Source organism: Lactuca saligna, chromosome 8, assembly GCF_052625555.1.
Source record: "Lactuca saligna cultivar CGN05327 chromosome 8, ASM5262555v1, whole genome shotgun sequence".
Classification (NCBI taxonomy): Eukaryota; Viridiplantae; Streptophyta; class Magnoliopsida; order Asterales; family Asteraceae; genus Lactuca; species Lactuca saligna.
Genome location: NC_136424.1, coordinates 90,674,739 through 90,688,652, shown reverse-complemented (window position 1 = coordinate 90,688,652; position 13,914 = coordinate 90,674,739). Strand labels below are relative to the sequence as shown.

Sequence of the window (13,914 nt, the reverse complement as noted above, 5' to 3'; positions counted from 1 at the left end):
TTCTATTCTAATGAGAAATCATAAAGCAAAAAGTGCGAACATCTAGATCTCCTTAACCTAAAACTGTAGTACGTGGCGAGCCAAACCGATAAAACAATGATGCATACTCATCGGGAGTGTGTAAGATCCTTAAACAAGGCTTAACAGGGTTTACGAACCATGCATTGCGATGCCGGACACTCACAATTGTCACACATGGATCCTCTCTCAATCGTTTTCACTCTGTCTCTCTTTATGTCAAATCTCTCCCAAATCTCTCCAAGTATGTGAAATCTCTCTCAAATATCTCTCTGTATTAGAAATCTCTCCAAGAATGTCGAATCTCTCCCAAATCCCTCTAAGTATGTGAAATCTCTCTCAAATATCTCTCTGTATGAGAAATCTCTCCAAGAATGTCAAATCTCTCCCAAATCCCTCTAAGTATGTGAAATCTCTCTCAAATATCTCTCTGTATGAGAAATCTCTCCAAGAATGTCAAATCTCTCCCAAATCTCTCCAAAAGTTTCTTGTAACTTTTTAGAATCATTCGGGTCATTCCGACCCTTAACCGGGTCAAAAACGGCTTAAAACGGGGCGAAAACGAGAAAAATAGGCTTTAGGAACCGAAACCAAGAAGAGAGGCCTCTTAGGACCAGAACCGAGCCTCTGTTGGCTGAGGCATGCGAGACCGAGCCTCGGTCTCTGCCCCTCTCGGTCTCTGCTCCTTCTCGCTTTCTCTGTTCCCTTCTCTCGCTCTGTCTCTGTCGCCTTCTCTGTTCCCTTCTCTCGCTCTGTCTCTGTCGCCTCATCTGTTCGCTTCTCGCTCTGTCTCTACCCGCCTCTCTGTCTTTTCCCTACTCTCGGTCTCTGCCCGCCTCTCTGTCTTTTCTTCCCTCTCGGTTCCTCTCCTCTCTCTTCTCCACTCTCGGTTCCTGCTCTCTCTCTTCTTCCCTCTCGGTTTCTGCCTCCCTCTCTCTCGGTTCAGCATCAGAAGACCGAACCTCGGCCAGAATTCGGAAATTTGTCACTTTTAGCCCATTTTTGATATTTTTAACATTTTTAGCCCGTTTTTCATGATTTTAAAGCGGGATTTTCTCCAGAAATTATATTTTAACATAATAAACTCTAAATATTCATAATTTAAACAAATTTTGATGAAAATCATTATCTAAATAATAAAAATCAAATGGGTGAATTATTAAAGGTGGAGTGTTGACTTTGCCTTATCCAATGTCACAACCAACCACCCCACACCCACTCTTTGACTAACCACATCTCCCCACCTTACCTAAGTCACTTCAATGTCCCTTACACTCAAATTACACTCATTCCCACGTTTTTAGAGCTGGAACAAACATCCTCTCTCCTCATTTCTCTCATTTGCTCTCATTTCACTAAGTATCAAACACCACTATTCTCTCAAACTCTTTCTCCACCAAACTCGAGATTCAAGGCTGATTATCAAGTGTTCTTCCACATTTGGTAAGCATAATTCATCCTCCTTATGATTATTTCACTTCATTCTACTCAAATCATGAATATCTTACACAAACTCCATCATATTAGCGTTAGAGCTTCGAATCTTCAAGTGATTCTTCAAGTGTTCTTGGGTTGAACACTTCTCTTCTTCAACACTTATCTACTGAAATCACTCAAGGTGAGTTCATACCCCTACATTTTTATGTTTTCTCAAGTTTCAGGGAGGGAATACAAGTTAAAACACTAAGAACATAACTAAATTTTTCTAACAGCCTTCAGCAGAAAAGTTCAACTCCATTCACGGACTGTTTTGGGCATCTTAAACATTTTTGTTTTCAAAACTGTACAAGGTGAAAATATTTCAAGTTTTTAGCTTTAAAATGACTACTTGCACATCTCCATACGATTTTTCTACAATTTATGGTGATTTTTACAAAACTGCCTATCATTTCAAACAACAATCCGGACTAGTCTGTGATTTTGGACTTATTCACCCAAGTTGGAGGTCATTAAAAATCGTGATAAAAATTATGAGTAAACTAGACACATTTTTTGAACTCTCAGAATTTACGGATCTAGTTTTCGACTTCGTATGATTTTTCTATGATTTTTCCAAAACAGGGCAGAATGGCTAAATTTAGCCAACAGCATGTAAATATCATAACACTTTGTAACATGTTGAGCAAAGTGTATAATCATAAGTTCTAATTATTGAATGTGTTTCTTTGTTAGTTGATCATCATGAACTGAAATTAAGTCATTCATAATAAATATTATTCATTCATTTTAGAACACGTATATTAAACTATAAAAAGTATAGTTTGATAAATTCATAACACTAATACATTTCCATAAAAGAGTTCATACATATTACATACATTTTGGATAAATTATAATAGGTATAGTTTATGATACATCACTCAACACACTCGTACAAAAAGGGTACATTCATACAAGAAAGATTTATATTCACACACATTTCACGTAAATTTGTTAACCTCTAGTTTGATAAATTCATAATACTAAAACATTTCCATAAAAGAGTTCATACATATTACATACATTTTAGATAAACTATAATAGGTATAGTTTATGATACATCACTCAACACACTCGTACAAGAAGGGTACATTCATACAAGAAATATTTATATTCACACACATTTCACGTAAACTTGTTAACCTATATTGTGAGACTCTCTCTCTCTCTCTCTCCCCGTACGTCCGAGTGCGGGATATAATTCCTGGTAGTTATAATCAGAATCTCCTTGAGGGAGAACGTGATACTTGTATATAGATCTATATTGGGTTTGACACCCCACACCTTGCTGCTAGCTACAGTTGGACCTGCAGGTCTACGAGTGACAAATGTCATTTTATTTTTCGCGACACCTGAGAACGTCATGGCAGGTTCACATAGTCATAGTATGATTATAGCGACTCACATAGGGATATAACAATCCATAAGTTTACGGAATTTTATTTTTAAAACCTAAATGAGTTTTATGTCGATTTTAAATCACTTTTTATCTCTATGAGTACAGATATTACTGTACACTTTTGGTTTTGGTAGTTACGACTACACATCATTTGAAACCACATTTATACTTTTAAGTATGGTCAATACTTGTTATTTCTCGGTCCTCTAATTTAGGACTACATATATATAAAGTATTAACGAACATGAGAACATACAGAAATTTCATTTAATTCAAACGCGTCCATGTCCATTTAAGTACATAACATTTTCTATTAATAAGAAAGGTTAGTTATACATTTTGGTCTTCAGTCATAAGACTACATTACGCAGATTTTAAAGAAAATATCGGATTTTCTGGATACATATTCTAACGCTTTTACAAGGAAAACGATTTACTTTTCCAACGAAATCTCTTATGAACTCACCAACTTTTGTGTTGACACTTTTCAAAACTACTTGTATTCTCAGGAATTCAGTGAAAACAGGAAAGCAACAACGTTTTGAGGATGGGATAATAAATCGTCAAACAGTTCATTTTGTATTATAATGTAATTGATGTGAATCATGTAAACATGTGCTTTGATGTAACGTTTTCAATTATATTTGTGTTGGTTGTATTTACTTTGAGCACTATTATACTCATTGTTGTGATACTCTACATGAAGTCCTCCACCCCCGGACGTTTCCGCCATCCTTGGTTTGGGGGTGTGACAAATGGTAAGGGGATGAAATCCACAGAGATTTGTTCAATTTGTTACTTCTATAAAAATCTTGTTTTACAAACACTTGTAAGCTAAAATAAAATAAAAATGGAGGATTTTTTTTTATTTTTTGAACTATTTAATAGAAAACTAGAATTAAACTAAAATTTAAAGAAACAATTTAACAAAAACAAGAATTTTATGTAAAATCAATGAGAGAAAGATGGTTGACTTAAGGTTTATCACTTGAACATTTGATGAACACATCAAAATCTAATGGTGCAATATTTATTTTAAATATTTAATTTGACTATAGGAATCCAAGAAACTTAAGACTACCTAGATTTTTCTTAATTATTAAAATAGTTAGAGAATCTAATAACATATTTTTGTAGTTAAAGTCATAATTTTCATTAAACATATAATTAGTGAAAATTAACTAGAAATAAGCAATTGAAAGTCACTGTGCATATTTGGGAAATCATCTAATCGGCAAACATGTGTATCAAAATTGTATTAAACATTGAAATGTTAAACATGTAATTAGTGAAAATTAACTAGAAAGAAGCAATCGAAAGGCACTGTGTATATTTGTGAAATCATCTAATTTGGCAAACATGCGTATCAAAATTGTATAAAACATCGGAATGTTAAACATGTAATTAGTGAAAATTAACTAGAAAAAAGCAATCGAAAATCACTGTGCATGTTTGGGAAATCATCTAATTTGGCAAACATACCTATCAAAATTGTATAAAACATCGGAATGGAATGAATGCATAGCGACTTTGGACGCCATAAACCAAGTCGTACTCAACGATGATACCTACGACATTACAATGGAAGAACCAAGGTAAACGAGTCGTATCGTCTTCGGAAAAAAAAAAAAAAAAAAAAAAAAAAAAAAACCCCTAAACATAATCAAATGACATGCAATATTTCAAATAAAACAAAAGTTGACTTTCAAATGTAACCAAGTGATATGCAAGTATCAGCACGATGGTAAGGGACCTCGAAATGATGCTTCTTGTTAAAACGGATGATTGGGAGAAAATGTAAAAATAATATGTAACAATTATTTTGTGGTGAATGATACTCGATAGTTATTTTTGTAATTTTTCTCAATTCTAAATTGCTTTCGATATGAAAATCAGCTGATTAACGTGCACTTTATGTTACTAAATCTGAATTATCTACTTTTAAGCGTTTAATGTGAATTTCGTGTTTTCAATGTGAATGGACATTCATGGATGAAACTTGCAGATTGTTCTAGTATCGTAGCTTCGCATCATTACTAATTGTGGATTTCTTTGAGTATCCATTTTAACAAAAGTCATGATCTCGTGAAAGATACGTCACCTTGTGTCATCATCAATTTTGATTATTTGCACCGGTGTTCCCTTCCTACGCGTGTGGTGTTTCTTTGCTGCCACGCCGCATCCCACCACCGTCGCTACGCCATTGAATCATTTCCAAGGTTTTGTCGCTACTCCTCCCTTTTACTAACTGTTCCTCGGCGAACATCTTCAACACATCATCAAAATCAGAGTTAGGGTTACGCTTTTAACACTTTCTTCGGTTTGATTCCAAATTAAATGCTCTGTTATTAGAAGAATGGGACCATTATCCTATACTCAAAGAAGCTCCGCTTATTTCTCTGCTCTCACCCAAGAGATCGACAAAAAGCTTCAGCGGGTTTGCCTTTGCCTTTTTGTTTACGTCTTGGTTTTCTTCGACTGTGTTATAAGTTGAATTGGTATGGTGATTTTGAGGTCTTGTTTCTCCTGTGTGTTCCTCAGGCACTTGCTTCACCAACTCAAAGACGCGATTTATTACAACAGCTATTTGCAGACGTAGCTTTACAAGTTGACGATCGAGCTAGAGGTAATCAGTAACCGACACCATTAATTATATGCTTTTTTTACTTTGGATCTCAGAAATTCACACTGTTGATCATTTTTGGTACTTTGATTGATTTCCTCGAACGGGATTGAAATTTGAAACAGATATAATCCTTGAGGATGCGTTACAGATTAAGGGATCTTTATGCTTTTACGATGTTCTTGCTGACCATTTTGCGAATGAACTTGAGCGAGGGAAACCGATCATTGATTTGATCGTTCAACTATGGAGCCAGCCTTTTGCCTCTCATATATTTGCATTATTGTTCCATAAATGGGTATGTAGAGTCAATCTGTTTATTCAATTTATGCTAATATTCATTTAAATCCTCAAAAAATCTATTTTACAGTTGTTTGAAGTTGAAGTTGATAGTCCAGATCTCCTCCTTCGCTACTCCTCAGCTCTTGTCCAAGGTGCTATGAATGTTTTCTGGTATGGGGTTTGCAATATCAGACATTTTGTTTGATTTAATGAAGTAGGTTTTGTTGATACATGTATTATGTTTATTGGTAGGATTGACATCCAGACAAACACCACCCATTTCCAAAGTCTTTTTAGGGTATGACACGTTTTCACTTCTTGTTTTATTTATTGTTTGTGCATATACTAAATTGAGATTTTTTCCATTTTTAAATTGGTTCTTAGTATCTTCTTGAGGATGTTGCATTGGTGCCCGAGAAGTTGAAGAAAATCCCTTTGCAGGTTAAGTAGCGATATCAAAATGACTCCATAATGTATAATAAATGTTACACAATAAACCAAGTTAAAAAAACATTGAAAAATTAAAACCCCTTTTTTTTTATTCTTTCCTCTGTCAGGCTCAAAGAGATCTGTTTCTTCTTCTTTCAAGATTTATATTCCTTTATAATCTAGGTAGGTATATACGTTAAAACCGCTAGTAAATCTCTCCCTTTTACCACTTTAGATACTGGTTATAATCTCAAAGAAAACGCTTGTCACAGATGAAAAGCTTGAATCCTTATTTCACCATTTCCCGGAGTTCCCAAACGCTTTCTTGATAGGTGGGCCCGCGGATGTTTTTCTTATCGAACTAACTAATCAGGTGAGAGCTACAATACAATAATAAAAACAAAATCCGATCTAATTCAGATATTTTTAATTTTTATGTAACATTATCCATATTTGTGAAGCTTCAAAAATTAAAAGTGGAGCCAGCGTTGTTACATTACCTTTCCCGCATTAAAGTTCTTCAAGGTTTGGAACTTCGAATGACAACAAGTACCAGACTTAAAACGTGCTTGTACAGCTTCACGTCTCCCGGTGGGCCCATGTATCCAACACGAGCCGTTCGTCATGCAGCCTGGGATGCTCTTGATTTTCTTTTTCCGGTGAGTAATTCTTTTTTTTTTATATAATTTTATCATCAAATGATAAAAATATATATGATTGATTAATAAATATGGGTTTTGTTAATGTTAATAAGGTTGGGCAATATCCTCGACATGTTATAAGTTTGTTTTTCCGGCTGTTATATCCATGGTACTGGCCATCCTCTTGTTGGAATTTTGTGTTGACATGCATACACGTCATATTGTATTCAATTGCGAGGCTCATTTTCCCTACAAATAAGTTGAGGGGGCCCCACATGTAGCTGTTGTGGAATTATGTTTTGTTGTATTACTGTTGATTGTACTTGAAACTATATTTTGTATACCCTTTTTTTCAAGTTACAATAGCTTGTGAATCTCTTTAAATTGTTGTAGTTGATAGATACACAAAAGTCTCAACCCAACCATGTCACCAAGTAAAAAACTGAGCAGCTACAACCTGTTTGTCCACATTGGCAACATGTTAACTAACAACACAACAATTATTAAATGAAACACAGAGAAAACTACCTTGAATTCCTCATTACATCTTCCAAGAACTAGTTATTTCTGGCAATTGATGTAGACTTTGATGCTTTTTGTCCATGTGTTGAAGGATGCACAGATATAAAGAAGATGATAGGAGTACAGACAGACACACACACCACAAACTGAGTATCATAATAATCAATACAATACAATGGTCTAACATCTATAGTAATAACCATAAAGCTCCATAAAAAGAAACTAAGTTTCTACAATCCTCCCACCCTATCACCAGTTTTAGCCTAGAGAGTTGGGTATGTGTTCAGTTGACAAAAGACAAAATACAAACAAGGTTTTGGTGCATAACTGATGATTGATGATCTCAGTTAGTTTGCATTGATTCTTGATGGTACTTCTCCAAATCAGCATCAAGATCATCTGCAGATATCTTTTCTCCACCACGACCTCCTCCTCCTCCTCCTCTTCCACGTCCACCACGGCCCCTTCCAAATCCTCCACCACCGCCACCTGATCTTCCACCAAATCCACCAACCCTTCCTTGTCCACTGTTCATAACATGCAACACAACAAAACTAATAAGAGATCCAATATTCAAGTAAATGCTCTCTTATTATGTAAACATTCTCAACATGCATGTTTAATAGTTAAGACATTTATGTAATCTATAAGCTATCACCAAACCATTCAAAGTTTGCAAATAAATGCAACCAAGGATTCAAATTACAAGAAAAAACCATACCTTCTTGGAAAACCATTCATGTTTCCAAAAGAGTTGTTTGGCAATGGAAGACCAGCAACAGGAGCTACAATGTTTAATCCCACAATCTCTATCTTCATTGGCTTCCCATCAAGCTGGACATTGTTATACCTTTTGACAGCTGCTAATGCATCTTGCCTTCTTGAATACACAATCTCAGCCGTCCCCTGAAAGAAAATTTAGTTACAACAGAATCACAAACATGAAACTTTACAAAAGGTACTCAAAACTTGAAAGTTACCTTTGATCTCCCGCTTCTATCATAATGTATAGAATACTTTTTCAGGTCACCAACTTCTGCAAAGAGCTCCTACACAGATTGAAGTGGTTTCATCCATGTAAGATTTTCACCCAAGAACTTCTATGATTTTACCAGTAAAAAAATATAAAGTATGGTGTGCACAAAATACAATCTCATCCACAAATCGACCAAAACAGCCTTCAGATACATCAACTACACTTCACACTTTTCTTGTTACTTTTAGGGTTTGCCTAACTACAAGCAATCATTAATCTCTACTATAACTTAGATTGGCTATGTACCATTTAATTCAATCTCTTGCACACGAGTAAAAGAATCTGGAAATAGATTTATATATCTTCAAAGAATCTTTATGATGTATTGTAAATTGTAATTTATACTAACTTTGCCTTCTACCAAGTACCAAACTTAGAAGTACAAAGATTTCAATTTCGCGTTTATTAGATCATCAAAAACAAGAAACAACCAAATCAGTTTGATTTTTTGAAATATTCAAGTCTGATTTTTTATGGTTAATCCAAACATTGGAGTACGGTACCCAGATCTAGCCAAAGTGGCTATCAGAAGTAAAAAGAAAGTAGAAATCACCTTAATATCGTCATTCGAGACACCGTAATCAAGGTTTGATATGTAAAGCTTCGTCCCAGTTTCAATCGCAGATGGACGGCCGCCAGGTCCAACGTTCCCCATGACCTGATCCGGAACACCGAACATATCATGCCTCCAAGCCGCATCTGGTGCCTAAATCAGACACGGAAACCCTTTACAAACATACTTTAATCATCACCTACATCTACATACCAACCTAATAAACATGACAAACATCAAATCTACCCGATCTAAAACTAATCAACCTTAGGTCCGCCGTAAGGAGTCGCTCGGTTAGCACCGCGATTATTGAAGCGACGTGCAGGTCCAGGTCCAGCTCCTCGACCCCGACCCCGACCACGACCACCGCCATCGCCGCCGCCGGATTTCTTATTGTTCTTGATGAGATCGTCAAGCGACATATCTAAAGCAGCACCGGCCATTACTCCAAATACACCGTCGATTAGCGAAAAGAAGACAAGTTTAGAGTGAATTCGTGGCTGTAGATGAGATGAATAAATTAGGGTTTGGAATCGAGAGGGAAATTTTCAGGATTCGGGTTGAATGATTCGTACCAGAGCGCAGATATTTAAACCTGGATATTTATTGATTGGTGATAAACCAGTTTAAACACAAAAATGTCAAGTGGTTTCGTGGTGTAGTTGGTTATCACGTCAGTCTAACACACTGAAGGTCTCCGGTTCGAACCCGGGCGAAGCCATTTTTATAATTCAAATTTTATTATCCTGAATCAATGCTATTTTTGTATTTCCTCTCACTTTCAAATACAAACATTTTCTTGTAAAATAAAATAAATCGCATACACATAAATTTATGAACTCTATTTGTGAAAACACATTTAAAGTTTTCTGAATTAGAAAAAAAGATAATGAAACCAAATTTAAAATTGCATACTATCAAAATTTAACATTTTTCTTACATCTAAGCATCTAATTTTCTACAAGAAAAAAAAAAGTAAAAAATAAATATAAAAATCACATGCAATATAATGTAATGACGGGGAAAGCAAAGGCTGAGGATGAACAAGAAAAAAATATCATTTGCTGTTATTATAAGTTGTATTTTTAAATAAAAATATATAATAATTTTTTTGCCCTGTGTAATTATCCATTTTACCCCCTCAACGCCTCCCATGATTTTCAGTAGCCATATTGTATAATAAAAGATCAATTTTTACGCTATTGTTTTAATTTTAATGTTTCTAATCAAGTATTACTTTATTTTATTTTTTTAGTGTTGACCATTCTACCGTAGTTGCTACACCTGAATTAACATTAAAGTATTGTTTGTTATTTTGAAATAAAAATTGGTAACATCCCAAGTCTAGGTATACCTTGTAACCCTTGATCTTTTGAGTACTTGTCCATTTTAGCCCTTTATTGAGAAAAGGTGGTGAATGAGTACGCAGGGGGTATGCGAGTGTACGCTCAGCATACTCATATGTGTGCTTTTGACGGGGAAGCCACCTAGTACGTTGGGCGTACTAGGCCCAAAGTGAAAACCCTAATTTAGGGTGAGTCCTTTGTATAAAGGATATGATGGCCTTATTCCTGGCCACCATTCTCAGGCAACAAACCCTAAACCTTCATTCATAGAGCTTGTGAGTGCATTTGAGAACCTTTGAGTGATTTTGTGTGTTCTTGGAGTGAAGAAGAAGCTTTGGAGAATAATGAGTAAGAGTCCAGGCCCTTGGATCTAAACATATATGTGTTGGGAGCTTCATATAGAGGTATAAAGCTTCAAGCTTTCTCACTCTTTTGATTTATGCATCATAGTAGAGTATTTAGGGTTTTGTCCCAAAAGTTGGAGACTTTATGAGATATTGAGCTCCAAAGACTATGATCAATCCCTTTTAGTGTATTTAGTGGTGTAGTGTCATGAAAATCAAGACTTGGACGTTGGAATCAAGCCATGCATGAGATATGAGCATTTTGAGTTAAGAGAGTGAGGGTTTTGTGTGTTTGTGGCCTTATCAGCCATGCAAATGCTTAAAGTCACTGACTAAGACCAAACAAGCCAAGGTCTAAACCGATTAAGACCCAAAGAGTATAAATAGTGAAAATGGGACGTACGTTGGGCATAATCCCAGTACGCGCAACGTAGGGGTCGAGCATCCCCGATGCCTGCATGACAGTAGAGTACGCCCAGTGTAGAGAGCTGGTACGAACAACGTACGCACTGTCGTTGACTTTTGGTTGACATTTAGGGTTTAGTCGATATGTGGACCATTAAAACCATGGAAGGGTAAAATGGTCTTTTACCCTTCTGTGAGTTTGCAGATGGGTTGGTCTAGCTTCATTGAGAGTCATTATTAATTAGGGATAATTATCGTATTGTGTTAGGCGGAGGCTAGACCAGTGATTCGAGTTCGAGATTATCTGATTCTTACGAGCTGAGTCTTCTCACTATACATACCTAGAGTGGTAATCTGGGTGTATAACCGGAGGGTCTTATGTGCTTATATTGAGTATTGTGATATTTTGCATTTTTTCTATGCGATTTACGTTGTGTATTATTCTGAGCTTACTGAATTAGGATCGGAGGGTCCATATGAGTTACGACCGGAGGGTCCACCCGTGTTGTGGGACCGGACAGTCCCACTGAGACACATTAACCAGAGGGTATTATTGAGTTATAGCCTCGAGTGACTAATGAGTTGTGTGTGAGGTATTTTGGGAAACTCACTAAGTTTCGTGCTTACCATTATTTGTGTTATGTGTTTTAGGTACTTCTCATGATCGCGGGAAGGCCCCGACTTGATTGTACACACCCTCATTGGATATATGTTTTTGGAGGATCCTGGATTTGTGATAAACAATTTTTAAAATATGTGTTGATGACTGATACTTGAGATTTTTGAGAAAATGTGACACGTGTTTATTTGTGTTTGAAAATGAAAATTTTGGTTTGAAATTTTACGGTGTTACAAGTTGGTATCAGAGCCTTGGTTTGAGGGATTCGGATGCACCTCCGGGTGTGTTTGAACTCAAACTGAGGATTTGAGAAAAAATTTCAAAAGATATATTTTTTCTAAAATGAGAAAGAGTTTAAGAGAAAATGAGTTGGAGCAGTGTGTACAATCAATTAGAGCCCGAACGGTGATTTCTCAAAATACCCTTACTTTTGTGTTATGAGATATTTTATGAGATATTATGCATACTAGAGGGTAGGCTATGTATTTCATATTTTAGGACTGGAGTTGCCGGAGTTGTTATGCCTTAGCCTAGGAGTTGTTACTATCTATGATTTGCTTTTGTGTATGAGATGACTAAGAGTATTTAGCAGATATCACATAGAGAGGGTTTTTGAGTTGAGAGAAAATCTAGGAGAGACACCTAGATGAGCTTCAGATGGGTCTATTGATAGAGTAGTATGTGATTCGTGAGATATGGAGTATTTGTGATTTGGGATCCTATGAGGAGGACTTGGGGTGACTACAGGTTGGTGTGTAAGGTGGTATTGGGACCGTACTACTAAAAGCACTGGAGTTGTAGGCAGTCCAAGTAAGAATCCTTAGGATGCTAATGAGCAAGTAGGGGCGAGTGATCAAGTGTGAGTATACTCGATCGAGTCTGTGATGATTTTGTGTTGTGTTTTAGAGACATCATGGTGGGTACACGTCACAACCAAGAGAGGAGTGGAGTTAACGACGATGAGATTCGCATGATGATTCACGATGAGGTGGCCGCATCCATACAAGAGGCCATTCTGGAGATGTTTGGGTCTATTAAGACCACCTTGATCGATACGTTTGACGAGCCATATGTTGCAGTTACCGAGGCGGATGCTGCTGCAGCTGTCGCTGCTGCCAGGCCACAAGAAGGTGACTCGTTGTTGTACCAAGAGATCAACAACATGATGCCACCAGAGTTTGATGGGACTCAGGATCCGATTGCTACGATGAAATGGATATCTGATATCGAGGGGTGTTTCTACACTTGTTCATGCCCAGAGCATTTGAGGGTACGGTTCGCGCTGAACCAGCTTCGCTTGGGAACGAAGGACTGGTAGAAGTTTGTGACGGCCAGTTTTACTCCTATAGAGCACACTACAGTGACATGGGAGAGGTTTATATTGATGTTATTGTTGGATAAGGTGTCTAAGTCCATAACTTATTTGGTATATACTTGACCCGACCCAACATGGTCCATTTGGGTTGCATTTCATCCAAACTATTTATGGATAATTTTATGAGAGTTATACACATATTATTATTAATATATTATAAGTTATAATATATTAATACGAAGTCATGTTATTTAATTAGTCTTAGTCTTAAATTAACTATGAATTAATTTAGAGATTAAAAGGAAGACTAATTAGATTGTGGGCTATTGATTTTATATGGTGTGGGCTAACACCCATTTGTTAATGGGCTAGGCTTGTATGGAAGTCCATGGATGATCCATGGAGCTTTTAACCCATGGATCCTTGGAAAAGGAAAGGTCATGGGTTATTAGGGTTTCACCCTAATCATGTACACTATATAAGCATGCTTATGTTGCATGAAATAGCCACTAGTGTGTGTGTTTGTGTGTGGCCGAAAATTGTAGTGTGTATACACTCTCTCAAAGTTTTCCAAGAGTTTGTGGTGATTTGTGATTCCATTTGAGGCATTCACACTATTGGTGTTTGGCCCTCAAACTCCTTAAGAATCAAACTCATCAAAAAGGTATGTAATCTCATCTAATTCTTTTATGTTTAAAAGTACCCCATGCCATGTTAGATAGGTTATGAACCTTGGAAAATTATTATTTTGCATGTATTTAGACAAACATAGATCCAAGGTTTATTAGGGTTGCATGCACACTTAGGAAGTGTTAGATTGCTCAAAACCCAACAATGGTATCAGAGACTAGGCTTGCTTGTTTGATACTTGATGCAAAATAGTGAAAAAAAAGTCGAAATTTT

The 13,914-nt window shown here is 36.4% G+C and overlaps 2 protein-coding genes and 1 non-coding gene across 4 annotated transcripts; 2 read left to right on the top strand and 1 right to left on the bottom strand.

Moving 5' to 3' along the window:
- Positions 1-4,870: 4,870 nt before the first annotated feature.
- On the top strand, positions 4,871-7,234 carry LOC145008730 (uncharacterized). Of its 2 annotated transcripts, XM_078967335.1 has the most exons (11): positions 4,871-5,115; positions 5,249-5,333; positions 5,438-5,522; positions 5,645-5,817; positions 5,890-5,972; positions 6,054-6,099; positions 6,186-6,242; positions 6,359-6,413; positions 6,503-6,603; positions 6,692-6,889; positions 6,985-7,234. In XM_078967335.1, exons 2-11 carry the CDS (start codon positions 5,253-5,255, stop codon positions 7,150-7,152), a joined length of 1,047 nt encoding a protein of 348 aa, XP_078823461.1. In that variant the 5' UTR covers positions 4,871-5,115; positions 5,249-5,252; the 3' UTR covers positions 7,153-7,234. The 2 variants fall into 2 exon arrangements, with proteins under 2 accessions (XP_078823461.1, XP_078823460.1); XM_078967334.1 differs by having other exon boundaries at positions 4,872-5,333.
- A 294-nt stretch (positions 7,235-7,528) lies between these two features.
- Positions 7,529-9,563, bottom strand: LOC145008731 (THO complex subunit 4A-like). The gene is made up of 5 exons (XM_078967336.1): positions 9,249-9,563; positions 8,983-9,135; positions 8,374-8,442; positions 8,115-8,299; positions 7,529-7,920 (listed from the first exon to the last, which is right to left on the bottom strand). Exons 1-5 carry the CDS (start codon positions 9,423-9,425, stop codon positions 7,737-7,739), a joined length of 768 nt encoding a protein of 255 aa, XP_078823462.1. The 5' UTR covers positions 9,426-9,563; the 3' UTR covers positions 7,529-7,736.
- Positions 9,564-9,629: 66 nt separating this feature from the next.
- On the top strand, positions 9,630-9,703 carry TRNAV-AAC (transfer RNA valine (anticodon AAC)). Its single transcript has one exon. It is a non-coding gene; the product is annotated as a tRNA-Val (tRNA).
- The last annotated feature ends 4,211 nt before the right edge of the window (positions 9,704-13,914 follow it).